This window comes from Argentina silus (genome assembly GCF_951799395.1).
Source record: "Argentina silus genome assembly, chromosome: 5".
Lineage (NCBI taxonomy): Eukaryota > Metazoa > Chordata > Actinopteri > Argentiniformes > Argentinidae > Argentina > Argentina silus.
In genome coordinates, this window is record NC_139659.1 from 7,781,355 (window position 1) to 7,802,577 (window position 21,223).

The following is a 21,223-nucleotide window of genomic DNA, read 5'->3' on the forward strand; positions in this document are numbered from 1 at the left end:
TTATGCAGCCTTTTGCCCATAGGTTATGAAGGATTAGGACAAATTTCGCACTCAATTGAGACCGCAAAGGATTCAGAGCATCAAAGCCCCTCAGACTCTGACTATTTCTGGCTTCCTCTAATAGCTCTTGTCAGGCGTAATTTTTAAGTACTTTAACCAATTCATTGTATAATTAGGTTAACAAAATTAGCTCATTGCCGAGTCAGTCACCAGGCGGTAATGCAATAAAGTTATTAACATTCCAGATTTATAGAACCATGAGTATAGTAATTCCTTCTTTATCACATTTTTTTCCCACTAGTTGTGAAAATGGCATAAAAGAATAAAAGAAATGGACTCTAGTGTGACATGTCTCACATTACTTTTCAGTTAAAATAAGGAGAGGAGTGAAATTAGTCGGGCAAATAACTGTACATTTATGACTTTCTAACCCTAACCCTAACAATATATCATGGATAATGCCCCCTTTTGGTCATGTATATGGCATGTTGATGGTCTCTTATTAGGCTAATATGAAAATGACAATTACAAATATGTCATGTTGCATTACTCTTGCATCAAAATAAATTATGTTAATTCCCAACATGTGAGGAACTATCTGAGGACTCATTTTCTGTGAAACACAGGATGATGGGGACAATGTTGCCCCGCCTTTAAAAGAATAGCACCAACCCCTCTCATTACCAATGCAGTCAACCACTATTGGACGGCGCCTCGCTTACTTTGCAGGTCTTCTTGTGATCTCACACATTCGAGAGAAACACGGGTGGTTAGAAGGTGTATGTGCTGGGGAGAAGTGATACAGAGAGCTACAGAGAGCTACAGAAAGAGTGGTACAGTGGAGGATTCAGAGCTTGAGTACGTGCGTATCGCGGAATCTCCAACCCGTCTCCTATTTTGGCTGCTGGCCACTGATTTTATTACTGAGTTGGGAAGGTGTTTTATGTTCTATCGCATCACCCTCTGAAAGGTACAGTTTTAAAAACCTCTGGAAGAAAATCTGGAATTGGGACCATGAGTTAAGAAGAGATGTTTCAATCCCGTGTGTAACGGGCCGATATTGTCACCTATCGGTAACTTTATTTTCGGTTATTCTGCATGGGAAATACAGAGAGAGAGTTTTTACTCGGATTATAAACTGCACAGTTTGCAGGGACATCACATCGACTTTTTGGGAGTAAAACGCACACCTCCTATACGAAACATTTGCGTCTTTCTCCCCAATGAAAGAGTCTTTTTTTTGGATCTATTACGCACGAAGTACGCAAGCGGACCTCAGAGCCTATTGACACTAGCGATAACCGTAAATCCCGTGCGGGCGCTGTAGTTTCTTTACTGAGTCCCTTGGATCCTATTCGCCAGGCAAAGCGACTCCCTATCCGGATTCTCAAGATGTTATCCGCGCACACCAGCCACTTGCTTCACCCGGAGTACCTGCAGCCCTTGACGTCTGCACCAGTGAGCATTGAGGTAGCCTATTGTTTCTCTTCAGTAAATTGCCATGTACTCTCTTTGTATGTTCGGCATAGACTACTATGAAGTTTTGTTTTCTTGGATGTGATTTTGTGCAAGGTATCTCACCCATACGCCCAAACGAAAAATCTAAATAGCCGCATTTGTTTTTGGATGCGGCCAGTGTCATTCTCTTGGCACAATCAAGTAAATCTCCCTCCTCAACTCCCTAGATGACAAATCCGAATAGATAGCATGTCTTCATACGCCTCATGGTGGCTGCATTTTCCTTAGAGTTTTTTTTTCTTTTTCTTTTTTTTTTTACACCATTTTTCTTCAACCTCACCGCATGTCAACGTTTCCACAAGACTCATAATATTATTCCTAAGGCTTAATGGACGCTAATATGTCTAACAATGTGCCCTCACAATTCTTTATTTTAGTCGTTTTTATTTTTTTTACGTGTATGTTATATTATTCTAATGGGCTGTGTTATAATTGTATAATTAGGTGATCTCTGATATAGGCCTACATTACACATGCAGTAGCTACTCTGTGTTTTTCTTTCAGCATTACCTTTCAGTCACACTTTTGCAATGAGTAAAACACAATTGTCCATGTTTCATTGTCATTCCTCTATTTGTAGAACTTACTTTTAAAGCTATGTAGCTGAAAATACTCAGATAAATTACAGTTATATAATATCAGTTAGTAATTGCTTTGTAATTGTGTAGGAATACAATTGAATGTTTTTTGTTCTGTTGTTATCACACAAGTGTAAGAGACAGTTGTCCCTGTAGTTCCTGAGTACTTACGACTTTACCATGCAGTTATAATTGAATGTAAAGTGTTACCAAATATGAACATTGATTACCACATACATTAGATTATACCTGAACCAATGCCTCTATAGGTGAACAATTAAAAAATGGTGAACTATTGTGAATCTTTGTCTCTTTTTGCAGCTGGATGCCAAGAAGAGTCCCTTGGCCCTGCTAGCACAGACCTGCTCTCAGATAGGCAAGCCAGACCCTCCCCCCTCCAAACAGGGATCCTCCAACTGTCACAGTGATAAAGACTCCAACGGACGCTCGTCCAGCTCCAGCCTGAAGTTGGGGGAACACCGCCCCTCCTCGGAGGACAAGTCCAGCTTCAAGCCCTACTCCAAAGTGGGTGGAGACTGTAGGAGGGATGGAGTCAGCAGCTCCAGTGGCAGCACTGACAAGGCTGGGTTCAGGGTACCCAACAACGGCAACACTAATAGTAACTCAGCAAATGGTCAGTCTTTTCCACCTCATTCCATCTCCCCCAACTCCAGAGTGGGCAGTGGCACACCCCCACAGCACTCGCAGCAGCCCTCGCAGTCACACAGACAGAGCCTGTCGCCTAGTGGACAACAGGCCTCACACTCTCAGACCCTAAATGGAGAGCCTAAAGCAGAGCAGGGTGGTCCAAACAGCAGTAGCAGTGGCAGTCATCTTAAAAAAGAGTCAGAGCTAAATAAGGTTAATTTGGACAGTCCCCAACAGGCTAACTCCAGCCACGCCAGAGCCAGCACCAACTCCAGCAATGGTAGTTCTGAAAGCAGCCCCAACCATGAGGGGAGCAAGGGGGACTCCCAACCTGCCCAGCCTAACCTGGGTCCTGGACACATCGCCCCTATCTCCCCCTACAAGACGGGCCACTCTGTCTTCCCTCTCTCATCTTCTGGTTTGGGCTACCATGGCTCTGTAGTGGGGGCTTATGCAGGCTACCCATCCCAATTTGTACCAGGGCTGGACCCTACCAAGTCTGGCCTTGGAGGCGGAGGTGTTGGAGTACCAGGAAAACACCCCAGCTCCAGCCCTCTCACCGGTGCCTCTCCTCCCTCCTTCATGCAGGGTATATGCAGGGACCCATACTGTCTGAGCTATCCCAACGCGCCCCACCTAGGGGGCAGCAACTGCAACTCCTGTGTACACGATCCGTCCGCCACACTGAAATCAGGTTACCCATTGGTGTATCCCTCTCACCCTCTCCACTCCCTCCACCCCAGCACTCTGTCATCCAGTGTGACCCCTACCTTCTCCCACCCACTCTACACCTATGGTTTCATGCTCCAAAACGATCCCACGCCCCATGCCTGTAACTGGATGTCGTCTGCGGGGCCATGTGACAAACGCTTTGCCAACTCGGATGAGCTCCTGGCCCACCTTCGCACACACACAGCCCTGCCTGGAGGAATGGACAGCAAGCTCCTCTCTGCCTATCCCTCAGTCTCCTCCTCCGCTGCCTCCTGCCACCTCCATCTCCCCCACCAGAGCAGCCCCGGCTCCCTACCTAACTTCTCCCTCAGGGCTCCCCCCAGCCTGGGTCTGGCCCGATACCACCCCTACAGTAAAGTCCATCTGCCTCCCGGACATGGCTCCATCCCCCTGCACTCACTCCCCGCCTCAGCACCCTACTACCCCCACTATGCCCTCTACAGCCAGAGGCTAGGCTCAGCATCTGCCCTGGGCTACCAGTGATCCACACACCGCCCATACAGTACCAGTGTTTCTCCTAACATTACCTAGGCAGGGCGGGCCATCTCTCCTAGTTATTTTGCCCCCCGCCAAACCCGCAGATTCAGTTGGTTTCAGTAGAAACATTCTGGCTGCCTGGATGTTTATTTAGGAGCCTTTGCACCCGGCCTAAGACTACATCAGGAAGAATCACTGCTCCAATACAAGGTCCTCTGGAGAGATGAGGCACTTTCATGCCTGCAAACTGCTTGGATACAGTTCCTGAACGACTGAACTTGACGGGACTGGACCAGTGGTCAAGTGGTGTGTTACCATGCTGGGTTACAGCACCACAAACTGGGTTAGTTGATAGCTTCTGGTGAGCTGCTGTGTGACCGTGTTCATGCTGGGAATAGTGATTGCAGTATGGAGGGAGGCTGTGTGAGCGGGATGGCAGTAACCTTCAGTGATGTTCATGCACTACGGGAGAGGCCGGGCTGGGCAGCCGCAGCATGCCAGCTTGACTCTGAGTCTATGCGTTTATCTCAGTTATGGTTTGAGATTTGTTTGTTTTTTAACATTTGTTTCCTCCTAGTCTGAGAAATTTGTATTTATTTTGTTCTGAGCGCTTTCAAGTTTACTATCCAAATACATTGTTCTTCATTTTTCTTACTGTCATTGTTGTATTAAAATTATATCATTTCAGCTATTACAGTATGAACAAAATTTGTGGCATGCCACATGGCAGAAACCGGTTTCAAGCTTCAATGACAAAGAACTTTCTTTTCTTTTTCTATCTCTTGGAAGAGTGAATGTGCATGTCACATCTGGACTTTATCAAAGCTTCAGAATTTTAATTTGTACAGCAGATTAACAGTTAAAGGAGATGTGATATTTTTTGTAAAGTATTTGGGTGAAACACCTGAGTAAGGGAGGCAGTTTAACACAAACACGTGAGAAACTCAGTGATGGCAGTGCTATCCGGTTAAACGGGAGGTCATATTTTGTTTAATAAATGACAATGGATATATTTAAATGTTGTTGTCTTCATTTCTCTATCCAGTTTATACGCTGTCAGCTCATTCATTAAAACATGGTTCATTAGGTAAGTAAGCTGCTCTTGGTACCACAGCTCAGCCATGCTCAAACCACAATATAGCACACCCTCTCCTGTGTTAGTGCTTAATTCATTCTAGTAAGTACATTGAAAGACAGCGTGACAAGAACAGGGAGGTACACAGGAGTATGCTTATTGTAAGTCGCTAACGACAGGAGCGCCTGCTAAGTCACTGGGTCGTACACCTTAAAATTGTTCCATGGATATACATACAATCAGAATGTCTGTTATTGTTTCTCAGAAGGTTCACTCCATGACATTTCACTAGTACCCTTGTGTCTCCATGTCCAAGTTTTACTGTACATGTCTCTCTTGTGACCAACCCAGGAACTAACTTGTGTTGATTCTCAGCATGATAATCCTTTGTTAAAGCTGGGAGAGCTCCTCCCATTCACTCATCACAACCAGCATGGCCTGCTACTCCCTTCATGACTTGACAGTCAGTAAATGTGGACCTGGTTTAGGAGTAACAATAGTTTTGTTTAAATGGAGGCAATGTTATATTAACAAAGGTGATTCCAACCAGATTCAAATGTAATACACTTAATTTAATCTAATACTTAAAGCAAAAGGCAGGGTCCAATTCATATGACTCTATACTACTATTGAGACTACACTTCTAAGGCAATGGAAGAAAGATACGCCTTTGTTAGCATGCATATCAGCCTCCCTTCAATGTAGTGTGGGTTTGTGCCAGCCACTATTGTTCAACAGACAGAGCCAGGTGATAGATGGTTTTGGGTGTGCTTTACCAACAGCTAGTGTTTCACAGCACAGACAACAAACGGATAGAGAGCAGACGACAAGGGGCTCAGCTCTCAACCCTCAGCTATGCAGGAAATGCACACTGAAGAACCTACCTGAAGAACACAGTGTGTTCCTTTAAGGGGAGCTCTCAGGGATCCATTGTTATGAGGACCTGGATGAAACTGGCCATCTCAGCATGTCCTGGTATTAATGGCTGTTTGTGGAAACTGTGAGTCTGCTTGTAATGAGGACACAGGGGACCACCTGGACCTCTCACTCTGATTGATAGAGGTGTACTAACAGCATAACTGACCACTTTACCTCTCCTGTTGACCCTACAATGTAACACTAGAAATCTTGTGACAATAGGGTATTATAGTATATTATAGTATCTCAATGCAACACCTCTGTTCTACACTCGCTAACCGTGCTTGGCTAATTAACTGCTTGGTTAATGCCCATGCTGATGTTCTTAATTATGTAAGGTTATCCATTTTTCAAGGTGTGCCTTAAGACAATTCAATTAAATCTAATTACTTAAGATCAGCATCGTATTGCTTTGAAAGTGAACCACAGTGAGGGTCACGCCTGTGTAATTATCAAATCAAGGCCTCTCTATGGGACCTCACATTTCCCACAGCATGTCTATGGCTAGAATTCAATCAAAACCACACTGCCGAGAAACAACATCTGTATTGTACCACATGAAACACATTCAAGGTAATGTGATTTAGAAAAATATTTGATTTAAAAGAGTTCATGTTTGCAGTGCAGAAGCCATGTCTCAACAGTGACGGTTTGATTGAGTCTGGCTCTTCAGTATGTCTCTGTTAAAGCCCAGATAGGCATCAGAGCTAAACCGTGGTTGTCCAGACATGCTCAGGATAAGGTCTTGTCAGTCGCTCAGGTTACCTAACAGCCCATGTGATTGGCAGTGGTAATATGGCATTTCCTGGCTATGTGACACTGTGAGGCCCTTGGTGGAGTATAGATGACCCGCGCTGGTCACTCACAGCACTGACAGGGGACCCACAGGGGTCAAAACACCCTGTCGCAGCAGTAACACAAGAACCTGCTCCTGTTTCCGTGTCCCGAGACGTTGTTGTGCGCATCGGAGCTGTGAGCCTTCAGAGTTGTGAGTTCGGCAGGAGGGCAGGAGATACTTTGGGCTGGTTGAGAGGGAGGTTTCAGGTTGCCTGAAGTGCTCTGTAGCCTTGGTGTTTGGCCCAGAAAACAGACACGCTTAAGTAGCTGTGCCTCTGTTGTAAATGAGAGCTATCAGGTTGTAAAGATGCCCCAGACCGCGGCTTGACAGTGGCTTGAGGTAAAGTAGGTGATGTCATTGTGTGGTTGCTGGCTCAGGGAAGTGCATCTATTTAATGAAGGGGTGTATTTTCTGTTCCTGGTTATGATGGATGCTTTTTTTCCTGGCTGCTTTATCTACAAGACCAGTATTACACGTTTTTTTTCAGTTGATTTAGTCTGTTGTTACAGTTACCAAACCTAGTTTCACAGTCAAGCGTCTTTGTCTCCACTAGATGGAATGGAGCAGATTGTGTCGCCACCTATAGGCTTCTAGGGAAACCCTTCTGTTCTCTATGTCAGGGAAGCACTGCAGAACCTGAGACTGAACACAACAAACAATAACAGCAACCTGTCAATGAAGGAAGCAATAGATAAAATTGAATTAGAAAACCTCTCCATCTTGTCTCAGAGGAGAAATGAATAGTGTTTCCATTTTCTATTTTCTAGTTACTCATCCATTACTCATTTATCCAATCCACCCATCATTCCTTTCTTCCCCTTCCTCCCCTCATCAATCACTCTGTCCATCCATCTCTGGTCTGGCTAATGTTTGTGGCAGATATCAGCACTCACACGCCGGGGTGTATTTTACATCTTGGCTGCTGGCAAGCATGTGTTTCATGTAATTCAGTCCCAGAGCACACTCAGCTAAAACGGTATCTAGAACGAAATGTTTAGAATACACACACACACACACACACACAAAAACATACACACACACACACACACACACACATACACACACACACACACACACACACAGTGTCGCCTTTGCTCCTGGTTGGGGTATGGGGTGTGTGCTGTCTCTGGCCCTGCTGTGGCTGGTCTCTATGGTTCCTGGGTGGACAGCTGACAGCCCCAGTGATTAACGATGACAGAGCGTGGAGCAGCTCCTTCATTACACGACAAGTCTCAACCTCTCCATCAGCCAGAATAGAGAGAGAGAGAAAGGGAGAGAGAGAGAGAGAGAGAGAGAGAGAGAGCAAGAGAGAGAAGGGGAAGGGAGGAAGAGAGAGAGAAGGGGGAGGGAGGAAGTGAAGAAGAGAGAGGAGGAAGGAGGGAGATAGGAAGGCGAGGTAGGTAGCTACTCTCATGATACTTTTGAATGGCTTCTTTTCCTGGTCAATATTTCATGACCACTGAAAGAGGAAAGGACTGGAAGGATTTGACTATCATCTAGTAGGCAAATGGTTTCCCCCACTCTCTCCATGATACTCCAGAGGCCTACTCTACAAAACATCTACACTTTCCTCAATGACCAGGTTAATCTTATTGTGTAAGCTTATAGTTCTGGTCTTAAAAGAAAGTTTGTACAATGTTTCAGAAGACATTGGAATGATTTGCTCGCCAACCATGCTGGATGAAAGGGCACGGAACAAAAGAACAGGGTTCATGGACATCTGTCTTGACGGTTTTTCTACATAGCTTTTTCTGGAAGCTCTAAAAGAGATCATGACCAGTTTCCCACAAATCTCCTCTCCTCTCCAACTTTATCACTTCATCAGTCATCTTTCTGAAAGGGCTTTCAAGTGGTCCAAAAATAAAGAGCACACAGATGTCAGACACATTGGATTGATGTTTCTAAACCATCACACAGCCCATTACTTACATCCACCCACAGACAGGGAAAAATGTTGGAAATATACTTTTCTTGTTCACCGCCCTCCCAACTCCTCCCTCAAAGAGCACACCACAAAACCTCTGAAAAACCAAACCGCATATGATAGGCCGATCCATCATGGCATTCTGAGGTAAATTACCCACGTCCAACTGTAAATTAACCTGCCCTTGCACTTTTATTCGAAAATGGGGCACTCCTTGGACCTTTCTTGACTCTCTCTCTTTGGGCTTGTCTCTCTCCCTTCCAGCTCCTCAGGGCTTGCCTGACATGCAACGGTGCGGACAGAGCAAGTTCAGCAGTGCACAAGAGGGCATTGGCAATTATTGGTTCGCCGCTAATACGCATGGCCCCAGCTGGTTTTGATCTGCCCATGCTCTGAGGGATCCCGGCCTGGTTGTCAGCTCTCATGCATCACAAGCAGGGCGCTCACGGAAAAAACGTGCCTTGGCAGCCATCAGCATAGGCCTGGAGGCTAGTGGGGGCTAGTGGGTTAGCCGCACGCGGGGGTGACAGCATCCTCTGCCTTCCGCATCTGCAGGCTCCCAGTCACATTCTCTCATTCCTCACAGTTTATTCACTCTCTTTATGGATGTAACCCACCCTAATTGCCCACCATGACCCAGAGCAGGCGCCACACCACAGACTTGGGAGGTCAAAGAGACTCTCTCTCTCTCTTTCTCTCAAACACACACACACACACACACACACACACACACACACACACACACACAGAGTAAGAGAGAGAAGGAGGGAGATGAAGAGAGAGAGAGGCATGCATGGAAATAAGCAGGCATGATTACCCAAAAACAGTCATTAAAGGGGAAATGTGTTTTTCAGTCTGTCAGGATGATTAATGAGGGAGAGCAAATCCACTCAAACACTGTTGTTTAGTCTAACCGGCAGACCTGATCCCTTTCACTGATTTATGGCAGGCCTTGTGTGTGGCACACTGTGTGTGTGTGTGTGTGTGTGTGTGTGTGTGTGTGTGTGTGTGTGTGTGTGGCAAGAGGGGAGAAAAGCAAGGTGTGGTTCCAGAGAACTGAAGTAAAAATAATATTACACCACATATGGGAGGTTGGAAGAGGAGGAATGTCTGTGTGACAGGGAATACAATGATTCCTGCTGCATATCCTCAACACAGAACAAACAAATGCTGCATAGCCTATCCTTAACACAGAACAAACAAACTATTTAAGAAAGGAGCATTAGGCATACTTTCAGTTGGTTATTGTTGAAAGGGAACTTGAATGAGCAACAGCCGGTGTTTGATTAGTGAGTGAGTTGTGTGTGGCTGCTATTATTTTTTGATTAATGACCTACACTTGACAGTCAGTGAGTTATTAAGATAATTACTACTGTGCCTCTTAGTACACATTTTACCCCCAATTACAACTTTACAAAAAGACTAAAACATTATAAATCTGCTTAACAAATGTCAGATATAGGATACCTTGCCTTGAATAGTTACAGTGTTGCTTGATTTTCAATGAACATTAAACAAATTGCAAATTCAAAAGGTTTATATATGCCGTCAGATCACCTGGTGGAGGGGTAACACAGACAAAAGATGAGATGAAATGAGACGAAAACTACCTCATGAGTCCTCAGGCCTAAGCATACTATATTTGCCAAAAACCTTGGAAATTCCAGATGTTTCCCAAATCATGTTGGAAAGTTGATAAGGAGTCAGCTCTCAACACATGTCCTACGCCTGGACTCAATGATTTACTGGCTGTGAATGATACAACAGCGTTTCAGTGTGTCAGATCCTGCCTGGTTTATTTCATTATGCAGGCAGCTGCATGTCTGGGTGATGTCATGTCAGTGGATGGGAACAGGAATGAGATGGCCCATTAGTCCTTGTCTCTCACGTTTATACGTTTTTGGTTATTTCAGAGTTGGATAAAGCGCACTGGCAGATATTGCTTCTGATTGCTCATAGGTGAAGAAATGGTCAGCTGAAACGACACTCATATAACCAGAAGATGAGAGCGATATCCCATGCAACAAGGACCAGATTAAAACAGCTTGACATTACAGGGTTTACTATATTATTGTACTTTTTACAAACCGTCCTTGACAATATAGTTCAGAAGAAAAATGTCCCTATAAAAACAATGGATAAACCTCAGCAGATAGCCTGCAAAGTACAGGTCAATAGAAAAGTCTTCATATCAATCTGAAAATCTGAGACCACACAACAACATATCTGAGCAAGAGGAAACAGATGAATGTGAGGAGGAAGATGGAGGTGTGTGCAGCTTGCCTGTCAGATTCAGGGGTGAGTGACTTAAACACTGAAAGAGTTGGACAGATGAGAGCCACAGGCATTGAGAGTGGGGTGCAGGGGAACACATCTCCTGTGCATTGAGTGTGGCCCAGCAGCTGTATGCACAGGGGAGAAGTGGCCTCCTGCTCTGCATGTCAGAGGCCATGATTAATGACCTGCAGGCCTTGCTCTTTACCCCCACCGCCTCACACAAGTCATCCACACCACCGCTCGTCAAGCTAATGGACATGGCCAGACAGACACAGGGGAGGACACACACACACACACACACACACACACACAGACTCGCGTAAGCGAGGACTGGCATTCTAAAACAAAAATCCAAGATAGCGTAATCGTAACAAAAAACCTTCTCCCAAAAAAGGCAGTGCTTGCGTGTGTATGTGTGTGTCTGAGGTGCGCCTGTGCAGTGTCGAGACTGAGAGGGTGCCTCCCTTGCATGTGTTCTGGTTCCCAGCTTGTCAGGCAGCTGTCGGAGAGTGATTTATGACCACGAGACTCCAACCTGTCTTCACTGCCAGTTCAGTATTGTTACAACTGACAGCTAATGAGGCCAGACATGCTTTCAAGCAGAGCACTTAACAGCGCTTCAATCTCTCCAGTCACAGGCACCGCTTTACTCTTTTCTCTCCCTCCCTTCCTTTTTTTCGGCAGTGGCAAAGCTGTCAGGCACTGAAGGGGTCTACCGAGTACAGCTGGAGTTTCTCAGCAGGCAGACAGAGAAAGGAAAAGAGTTCCTACTCATTCAGACAGACACAGAGTGCAAAGAGGACATGTCAAGCAACTCTTGATTAATCAAATTAACTCTTTGTTTATCGAAGGCTGGAGTAGGGGACCAATCTGACATTTCACTACTAGATATCACCAAAATACTGTGTTGGGTAATGTTGCTTGCATCACTGAACTAAGGTATATTGACAATACAGCAAAAACAGATGTCATCTTACGGAAACAATTGTACAAGTCATCATGGCTCTGCATTTCAGCTACCTGTTTTACCTCATACATATTTACTATCCACTGTCTGTCATCATAACATTAAAGGAAGTATCGGTGATGATAGTGGTGGTTTAGTGACAGAGCAGGTTGTTGACTTGTTGTAGTAGTGAAAGAGCAATTAGTTGGTATAGTGGTTGCAGAACTGTCATTGTTGAGGTTGTTGCAAAAGCAGTGGTCGTAAAGCATATAGGCTGGTATACTCTGAACAGGCAGTGCTGAATCCATCTCTCTCTCTCTCTCTCTCTCTCTTTCTCTCTCTCTCTCTCTCTCTCAGTGAGAAAGGCACTATAATCACTAACAGAGTCGCTGGCAGCTCTCCCACCTTTAACCCTAGTTCCTTGTCAGCCATGATTAATGGCAGGCCAGCTAGCTGCAGCCTGCGTTGCCGGCTTCGCCATTGTTCCCTGGATACTTAATGAACTCTGACAAGACTCTTTTTCCTCCTTTAATTTCTTTCTTTTGCAGTTTAGGCTTGCAACAGCGACACCTAGATGAAGGAGAATATTTAGTGTACAGTGAGTTTACCTTTTATGTTGTGTGATATTATCTATAAACCAACCCTTAGTGATAAACATAGGATAAGTACAGTGCAATACCTATAATAGTCCATCTATTTGCACACCTGCCAATCACAGTGAAGGGGGAACAATTCAGTACAAGAACATTTTATGATGACAGGATCCATACATAACATACATTACAATAATATGTTAACTCTAAATGAGAACTGTAGTTTAACCAAAGCCTCTTAGATAATCTCTGGTTTAACAGGTTTCTAAATCATCATTCCTAATTTGGGCTACCAAGGTGACAGAATCCGCAGAGGATGGGAGAGTTAATCCACTAGAGTAAAAACAAACATTTTTGGAAACTTTGAATCATTACCTTGACTTTGATGCCCTCTGCTGGTGATGAGTAGACCAAGAACCCAAAAATGATTCTACATGAAAACAAAATGTTCAGCCGAAGAAACCTATTGGAACCTGATTGGAATCCTTTCGTTGAATACTGAAAAAATAGATTAGCACTGCACTTGGTGCAAAATGCACAGTAAATCGTTTTGTATGTCAACCCTAAAACATAAGATTAAGTGGTTTCTAAGCATTCCAAAAGAGAATTGGCCTGAGCGAATTATTCTTGTGAAGATGTGTTGGTTAGATTGTCTTCTTTTTCAATGGTTATTATAGGGGTATTATTATAATTTTCATTTGCTATATTATGAAACATATTAAAATATGTTATTGATGTTTACAATTCGATAGAACAACTTCCCTCCCCTCCACGGTCAATGCTGCCCTCCAACCCCTGCCTGCCGATGCCTCCTCCTCCGCACTGGGAGAGCCGTATCGGACGATCTTCCCAAATTTAAGCCCGAGCCCATGCGTAGGACGGAGTTGCCGTTCAAGTTTTCTAGCGGAGAAAGGGAAAGGAATCTATGAGGGAGGCTAACCCAGGCAGTCCCTCACGAGATGGTACTGATGACCGAACAACCGGACAGAGCCCTAACTCCGTTATCTACGCCAGAACAACTTGTAAAGTCTGTCAAACCGGTCAGAAAGGATTCGAGGGGGATTCAATCGACGTAAGTTTGCAACGAGTAAAACGGTGAAGCACAAAGCGATATATCTGAAGGGCCTAGCTAGCCAACTATGCATGTTATTGATGGATAGCATAGCTAGCCACTGTTGCTTTTTCTTTTCCTTTTTTACCTTTTCACTTGTAAAGTTTGCCCAATTTTACAACTTGTCTGCATTTCGTCGCTTGATCTATGCAACCAGAACTATATCTACCGCTGACTTTTACATTGTTTTAAACTTTTAACCAGGTTGCATAAACGCCAAGACATTTAAATCGAACTTACAATAACTTTAGCTTGCATGCTAAATTGCTAACATCATAGGTTGATAGTGACCGCACTGATCTGGGGCATTGTTAGTTATAGTGAGTTATCCAAATGGACTCTTTTCAGTTTGTCAAATCCATGCATGCAATGAGCCTTTCAAAATATTCCTAGGCAATACACAACTGCCCTATTACTTCAACATGATGCACGAGCCAGTAAGGGGTAAATCTAATTTCCAGCCTATAAATTGTATAGGCTATTCTTTGTGAAAGTAGAAAAGGAAGGGATTGAATTTGGATTTGTGGTTATTGTTGAACTGTCCCCCAGTTGCTGTCAATGCACATGACAATTGCAATATACTTAAACAGAAATCCATTAAACTTCACTACATATGTCGTATTGACTGTTTCCCATCTAAATGTCCTGCCACTCAATAGCTCAAATAAAGTTTATGTATAGGTCTGAGGCTGAGAATGGAGGTGAGGAGAGGCACAGGAGAAGTGGAAGGTCGGCTGGGGACCTTCAACTTTCAGTGGAAACGGAGACGGACCTTTCAGAGAACAGGAAGAAACCACCCCTTATGAGGTGAAATGCATTTTCCACTGTCATCAAACTTGAAAAGTTAATCTTCTGATACTCAAATCAATCATCTCATGAGTCACTCTGTGTTTTCAGTAACACTTCTCTATGAGGCCTGTTTTCAGCCTATAGGGCTTAACCGCAGTTTGATAGTGTTGAATAATACACCAGGCAGCTTTGTGCTGTGGCTATTATATAATTTACACCTGCATAAGATTGGCCCAGCGTTGTGTTTACAAACCTTGACTCTTTACACAACCATGCTGCAGGTGACATGTCTAGCTTTCCTCTGGGGAAGTGCTTGTTATTTTGAATGCAGACCCAGGAGAAGAACTATTTCTGTTCAATTGCAGATGAGGAAAATATTCCAGTCGCATTAAGCAATTAGGCCTAGTTGTTCTGTGGGAGTTGTCAGTCTGCATAATTGTTTGTTTGTCATGTTTTGCTACTGCTTATTCATACATTTGTTAACATTGTCCTTTTTTTCAGATTCAAAGCTGTTGAGCAGCTTTCCCCAATGCAAAGTCCAAGTGACTATGAAACAAAGTTTGAAAGGAAGAAATCCCAGTCCAGCCAGGTTTGTACATATTTGCAGCTAGCCCCACAACTGATTACAGAATTAGTTTTGTCAAAATGATATTCTAATTGATTGTCTGTTCTTGTAGATATCCAAGACAAACGCCCAGTACCATAAAATATTCAAAGAAATCTCCATGGATGAGTTGCTCAAACAAAGTAAGTACCTGTTGCAACAGCGTATCGTTTTTAATAGAAATGTATTATACATTACTTATCAGTGAAGAATTCATGTCATTTCACACTGGCTACATTTGATAGGGGTGCCATTTTCCTCAAGTTCACCATGGCTATACAGTAGCTCTTGGGGTTGGATTTTCTCATTTCATTTGAAAAAAGGCAACATAGTCTTGTAACTCTAAATGAGCCATATCTGTCCCCAGGTTACACTTGTGCCCTGCAGAAAGACATGCTGTATCAGGGCAAAATGTTTGTGTCTGATAACTGGATCTGTTTCAGTTCCAAAGTCTTTGGCAGAGACACTAAGGTATGAAAACAGAGAGTCCTGGCTCTCAATGATAACTACATTGCCATTGAGTTTTCCCTTTGATTATCTTATTATTTTATTTAAGTATACATTTTTCCTCTTTGCCAGATTGCTATCCCGGTGCTCTCTGTCACTTTTATTAAGAAGACGAAAACCGCCATTTTGGTGCCAAATGCTCTTGTTATTACAACTACAAACGAGCGGGTAAGACAAATTGTGACCTGCAATGTTCACATTCGCATGTTTTGAAGTTTGTCCTCTTAATTATGTCATATGTTTTTCAGCATGTATTTGTGTCATTCCTTTCCCGAGATACCACCTATAAACTCCTGAGATCCATCTGTGTTCATTTGGATGTAAGTACTTTCCTCCTCACTGAATTTCCTTGCATATCCCACCAGAGATACAGCATTAGAATCAGAATCAGAAGTCCATGCATTCTTTCCCTGCCTGACCTCTGTTGTGCCGATGGTATCCATGTTTATTAAACACTGTTTCAGGCGGACAATACAGGGAGCACCATCACTTCCTCAGCTGAGAACAGCTTCCGAGCAGACTGCCCCTCATCACTTCCTCTGGTCTGTACTGGCTTTGTTTTGATGGCTGGCTCAGTTTTGATCATTTTAGCATGTGTTGTTGTCCTGTGTGTAGATGGTAACAGGTTATTCTCTGATAGGATTTCTCTGCGGACTTCTCTGACCTGGATGGAGTGGTGCGTCAGAGGAGGCAGGACATGCTGGAGAGCAGCAGCTCTGGTTCACAGACCCCAGACTATGAGAAGATGGCGGGTGCGTTCTCCCTCTCCCCAGGCTGCACTATACTGTATTATTCTACCAGTGATATGGCCAGACATGACTGTTTACAGTACAACTAGGCTAGGGAGATTTGGCGTCATGATTTGGCGTCACGAGGTTTGGACTTTGACCTTTTTTGTTTACATGCAAGAGTTTTACTCTGTTGAAACAGGCATTATTTATTGCATTATTGATAAAGACATTATTTATTGCATGTTGATAAAGACACAGTTGTTCTGTAAGTAACACACAAAACATATTGCATTTTATGGACTATTTAAAAAAGGTTTATGGGTTCATTCTTACTAGTGTTTGATGGACTCTCACTTCCACTCAACAGCTCACTCTGCTTATAAGGCTGAGCATGTCAGATGTGATACTGAAGTGAATACATGTTGAGCTGAGAGGATGAGATGATGTTTGAGAGAGATACAACAAATATTTACTCAGTTTGCAGCCTGTGGTATTCAGAGCTCCCTCTGTGTTTGTTTGAACAGAGTTCCCGAGCCTCCCAGACACGTTCCTGAGCGCGGTGAAGAATGGAGAGGTGGCGGTCCATGCGGATGTCCACCTCCAGACCCCAAACCAAAAGCATGGAGCTGCCCACCAGAATGGTATGAACCCCTACAGTGACTGTATAACAGTGTAATGGAAATATTTACAGTCTATACCTCTGCCTTCATGAGGCTTGTTTTGCAAAGAGTTGGAAGGGAATTAAATGCTATGGGCAGAGTAAAATAGAAATAAAGATGTTATTTACAATTTCATGTTCATTCATGTTTAGGTATGTTATTCCCTTATGAAAACATGAACTACCAATGCTTAATGCATCAAATTGTGTTCCTGTACATTAGTCTTGTCTTCCTTGTTAGGACCAACCAAGCCAGCCCAAGGAGATGTGCACAAAGTGAAATCACTACAGCCTGTGTCGTTGAACACCCTACTCATCATCTATTTGTTCTTGTAAGTAACCTGCATTATGTGGCATCAGGGGTCCCAAAGCCTGATGAGGCATTTAATTTCACGTCTTGGGAATGTTGGAACAAGTGAAGTGGAGTTGCCCGTTGTCCTGGGTATATCATGGGAATGGTATTTGCCACTATGTTTGTGTTGTCTTTGCAGAGTAAGTGTTCTTGTCTTGTCCTCGTGTTACATGGCCTTCAAGATTGTGGCTCTTGAGCAGCGTCTGAACTCGTTGGGTTCCATGGGGGAGTTTGCACGCAACGAGTAAGAGCTGTTTCACACTACTCAAAACAGCTTTGTATGAGATACTGGAGCCCAACAAATGCATGTATCTCCATAACCATACAGTCACAATCGCCTCATGGTGCAGATAGTACAGCTTTATGCCATTTGTCATAACACACTATCATCACCTGATGGAAAACTCTGTTACTCATTCATTGTCATATGTCTGGCTCCGATGTGACACTCCATATAATTTCATGAGATGGAGTGTCATGGTAATGGCTTGCTTGAGTATCCACATAATCTCCATCATCTGAGATTTTCATTGGCCCCACGAAAAAATCCAAAAGGCTGCTTAATATCTGTAGTGTGCAGGTAAACCAGAGGGTGCTAAATGCCAGAATTGTAAAAGAAAAAGCGGAAATGCAATTGCGATGCGGAGTGCCATGTTTGGAGTCCTCCACCGTGGCTTCAGGTAATGACTGGTATGAAGTTAATTTGTTTGTTTAGATATTAAACAGCCTTTTGAATATTTCGTGGGGCCGATGGATATCTCAGATGATGGGAGAGTGCGTGGATACTTTCAAAACTGGGATATGTGATGCCGAAACGGGTAAGGTCACTCCATCTCATGAAATGTTGCATCGTAGCTATGTCATGTCATGAATCTGTGTTTGGAAAACTTCATTTATAGGTCAGATAATTCCAGTCAGTCAAATAATCAATAGTTTTTGTCTTATTTTTGTATGAAGTCCATGAGTAAAATAGCTTTTTACAACACTTGTAAATGATTACAACTTACTGGATTCAGACAGTGTACTGTAGGCTAATTCAAGGCTTATTTGCTAATTCTTGTTTCAGAAATGTTGTGAACCACAGATCCCAGGCTGACTTTAATGCAGAGATCTATGGGGAGCTGTCTACTAACCTGTTCAAGTTAGAAAAGGTTTGTCAACATGCTACACTATGGAATTGCTCAAACATGCCTCACAGGCAGCTTTGTCACTGAGATAACTGCTCAATAGCTCTGTCTTCTCTATTACATAATTAAGTTAACCATTCCCCCCTGGTTTACAGTGCATGTCCACTATAATTGCCTTGTTTTGAAGTGTCAACAGAGTTCAATTTCATCATGAAATCACTCACCAGTCTCTTGCATGCCATTGTCTTTGAGGTGTTTTCCTCAAGCAAAACATGTTTTTACTTGTCATTATTCTTACCAAACCAGATTCAGAGAAACCTCCGGAAGCTACTTGAAGAGACCTGATTTTTTTGTCGTCTTGCTGGATGGAAGCTGCGCCTTCTTTAAAAATGCTGGTTAAACACTGCAGATCAGCAATCTGTTACCAAATAACAGGCGGCTACTTTGGAAAGAGCATTCTTAATTGTGCAATTTCAGTATATTCCCTCTCTATACTCAGGTCAAAATAATTATTTTGTGGCTGATTACTAGAGTAATTGAAACATTTCAGCAACTGTAGTTAGCAAAGGTAAGCCATAAGCTTTATGTGTAGTACTTTATCTGAGAAGGTTTTGCATGTGAATGGGATTCTTTCAGGTATTTGTAGGTCCCAAGGACCCACCTATTTCAATGTATTTCTAACATTTCAATAATGGTCAACCTGTTGTGCCTGCTGTTCATGTGCCCTTTTGTTACAAAAGATGAATTTACTAAAAAATAAAATATTTATAGTTCTTGCTTCATTACGTTGTCCATCTGCTGTCTCAAATAAGCACTGGTTTTGCACCCATATTTATTGCTCCAGTAATTGACATTCCGTATTGAAAGTTTCAACAAAGAACATAATCATGGGAGGAGTCTGTCATAGCAACCCTCCACCAGTAGAGGGTGCTGATGTACAGATTTAGCAGGCAGGGTTCACTATAGTTGTGCACCTCAATAGACTATTGCGGCGTCCTCTCCTTGTCTCCTGGCTTCATGTGCATTAATCTGAAAACAGAAGAGAGCAGAAGAAGAGACTGTGAGCTGTGCTATAAAGGACAATGTCATAAGAATATATGAGCAAGCACAGTTTGGGTTGGCACACTACTATGTAAAGGGGATTGATTGGAGATGTGGAGCATCTCAATAATATAATGAGTTTTTCCTCACCTCCAATTGCCCTACAATGGTCCCTTGCTTTTGGATGGGTTTGTATGCCAAGCAGAGATTGACCTTATTTGAAACTCCTACCAAACAACTTTATTGACTTCTGTCATTGTCATTGCGTCCCCCATGTGTTCACATCTCTGAATACACAGATTTACAGTATATAGATCCAATATTTCCATTCAATGTGTAGACCTACATCTAAATAAGTGATATACATTTCATGATATCAAAAATGAGAAAAAAAGCCAGGACCTGCCTTATAAAACAACTCATAAGACCCATCTGACAGTTTGACATATCATGCGGCCAAATGTGTTACATTTCATAAGAATGTTTGCATTCAATATAACACATGGTTTTACTGGTCCTTAGACTTGGTGCAAATTAACGCAACCAAATAATCATGTTGCTGCCAGTCTTTTAGGGAAGAGAATCCAGCAGCCCATAATGGAATTATTGGGGCATCATTCACATTCACCGTTGGGCTTCGTGCATTACACTGTTCTCTAATATATGTTTTTATTATTTTCCCCAAAAAGGGAGATCCTTTTACCTCATTGTAATGCAATTGATTCCATTAGAATAAGAATCGCACCCGCTACGTAGGCGCACATTTGGCCTGCCTGTCAACCCAGCAGCACATGACGTAACACATTGAAAGTGCAATGGCGATATTGGACAATAACAGCCATCGCTTTGGGGTACCTTATTTATTATGTCGTTAACATTACAGAAGACAGATTCACGCTGCTACAAAATCAAATGTAAAATCTGTACATTTAACGCGCGAGGGGCTGCGACGAGAAGGGGCATTCTACTGTCTCTGCAAGCGATGACTGTTTAAACGCTGGTAAGTTTCATGTACGGTAATTGCAATAGCCCACAGTAACAGTGGAACCATTTTCGACAGCATACTGGTTTCTAGTGCACCTGATTTCAAGGGGCGTGGCGGCATGTAGGGTACCACTTCCAGCTAAAGATGCTGATAGCCTAGCAACATCGACAGGGGAAAGAATGAGGAGGAGAACACGACAACAATGGATTTAATGATGGATTTATTCGTAAGCATCGTTCGAATTGCCTGACTGAGTGCCTGGAAGTGTGTGTGGCAGGCAGCTGTTCCGATACGAATAGTTCCATCGACATGTCGCCTTGAATGGCGACTCGAAATGTAAACAAAGGGAGATGGGCCTCTCAATAGGCCAAGCAAGCTGCATTGAAGATTGAAGTTGTCTCTGATACTGATAATGTCAAGCTGTCAATAAATGGGTGATGCATGTTGCTTTAAATGTGTAGAATAGTGTCAGCCGGTGAAGTGTCTGATACTGATACATGCTGAAATGCAAGATGCCCTATAACATATGACAATATAATATACTGTACCTTTTCAGTGCATGACAGGCTAGTAATTTACCACCCAAACAATGACAAGATGTAATAGCATTAGGGATGTACTGCCAAACTTGCTTGATCTATCAGCTCCTTGGTATGTCTGATGTGTTGTCTGTGTCTTCAACACAATTGCCATATCAACATACACATGTCAATAAAACATTTAGTAATTATGATTTTTTTTTTATGGTTTGTTTTGATGATGTTGCTTCTGGCAGGTCTAACGTGTGAAGAGGC

The 21,223-nt window shown here is 43.2% G+C and overlaps 2 protein-coding genes across 3 annotated transcripts; both read left to right on the forward strand.

Moving 5' to 3' along the window:
* Positions 1–765: 765 nt before the first annotated feature.
* On the forward strand, positions 766–4,959 carry LOC310804997 (zinc finger protein 703-like). Its single transcript, XM_083670475.1, has 2 exons — positions 766–1,470; positions 2,418–4,959. Exons 1-2 carry the CDS (start codon positions 1,393–1,395, stop codon positions 3,957–3,959), a joined length of 1,620 nt encoding a protein of 539 aa, XP_083526601.1. The 5' UTR covers positions 766–1,392; the 3' UTR covers positions 3,960–4,959.
* An 8,388-nt stretch (positions 4,960–13,347) lies between these two features.
* On the forward strand, positions 13,348–19,185 carry LOC310804999 (GRAM domain-containing protein 2B-like). 2 transcript variants are annotated; one of them, XM_083670482.1, is made up of 14 exons: positions 13,348–13,596; positions 14,317–14,442; positions 14,926–15,013; positions 15,102–15,171; positions 15,396–15,499; positions 15,608–15,703; positions 15,784–15,855; positions 16,000–16,077; positions 16,176–16,287; positions 16,791–16,907; positions 17,148–17,256; positions 17,416–17,520; positions 18,343–18,427; positions 18,710–19,185. In XM_083670482.1, the coding sequence occupies exons 1-14, from the start codon at positions 13,484–13,486 to the stop codon at positions 18,746–18,748; spliced, it is 1,314 nt and encodes a 437-aa protein (XP_083526608.1). In that variant the 5' UTR covers positions 13,348–13,483; the 3' UTR covers positions 18,749–19,185. The 2 variants fall into 2 exon arrangements, with proteins under 2 accessions (XP_083526608.1, XP_083526609.1); XM_083670483.1 differs by having other exon boundaries at positions 13,352–13,596; positions 17,166–17,256.
* Positions 19,186–21,223: the final 2,038 nt, after the last annotated feature.

Coding starts and splice junctions, on each gene's coding strand:
- LOC310804997 (XM_083670475.1), top strand. CDS start 1,393: ATGTTATCCGCGCACACCAGCCACTTGCTTCACCCGGAGTACCTGCAG. Junction 1,471..2,417: donor CTGCACCAGTGAGCATTGAG/GTAGCCTATTGT, acceptor CTCTTTTTGCAG/CTGGATGCCAAGAAGAGTCC.
- LOC310804999 (XM_083670482.1), top strand. CDS start 13,484: ATGGTACTGATGACCGAACAACCGGACAGAGCCCTAACTCCGTTATCT. Junction 15,172..15,395: donor GGATGAGTTGCTCAAACAAA/GTAAGTACCTGT, acceptor ATCTGTCCCCAG/GTTACACTTGTGCCCTGCAG. Junction 15,500..15,607: donor TCTTTGGCAGAGACACTAAG/GTATGAAAACAG, acceptor CCTCTTTGCCAG/ATTGCTATCCCGGTGCTCTC.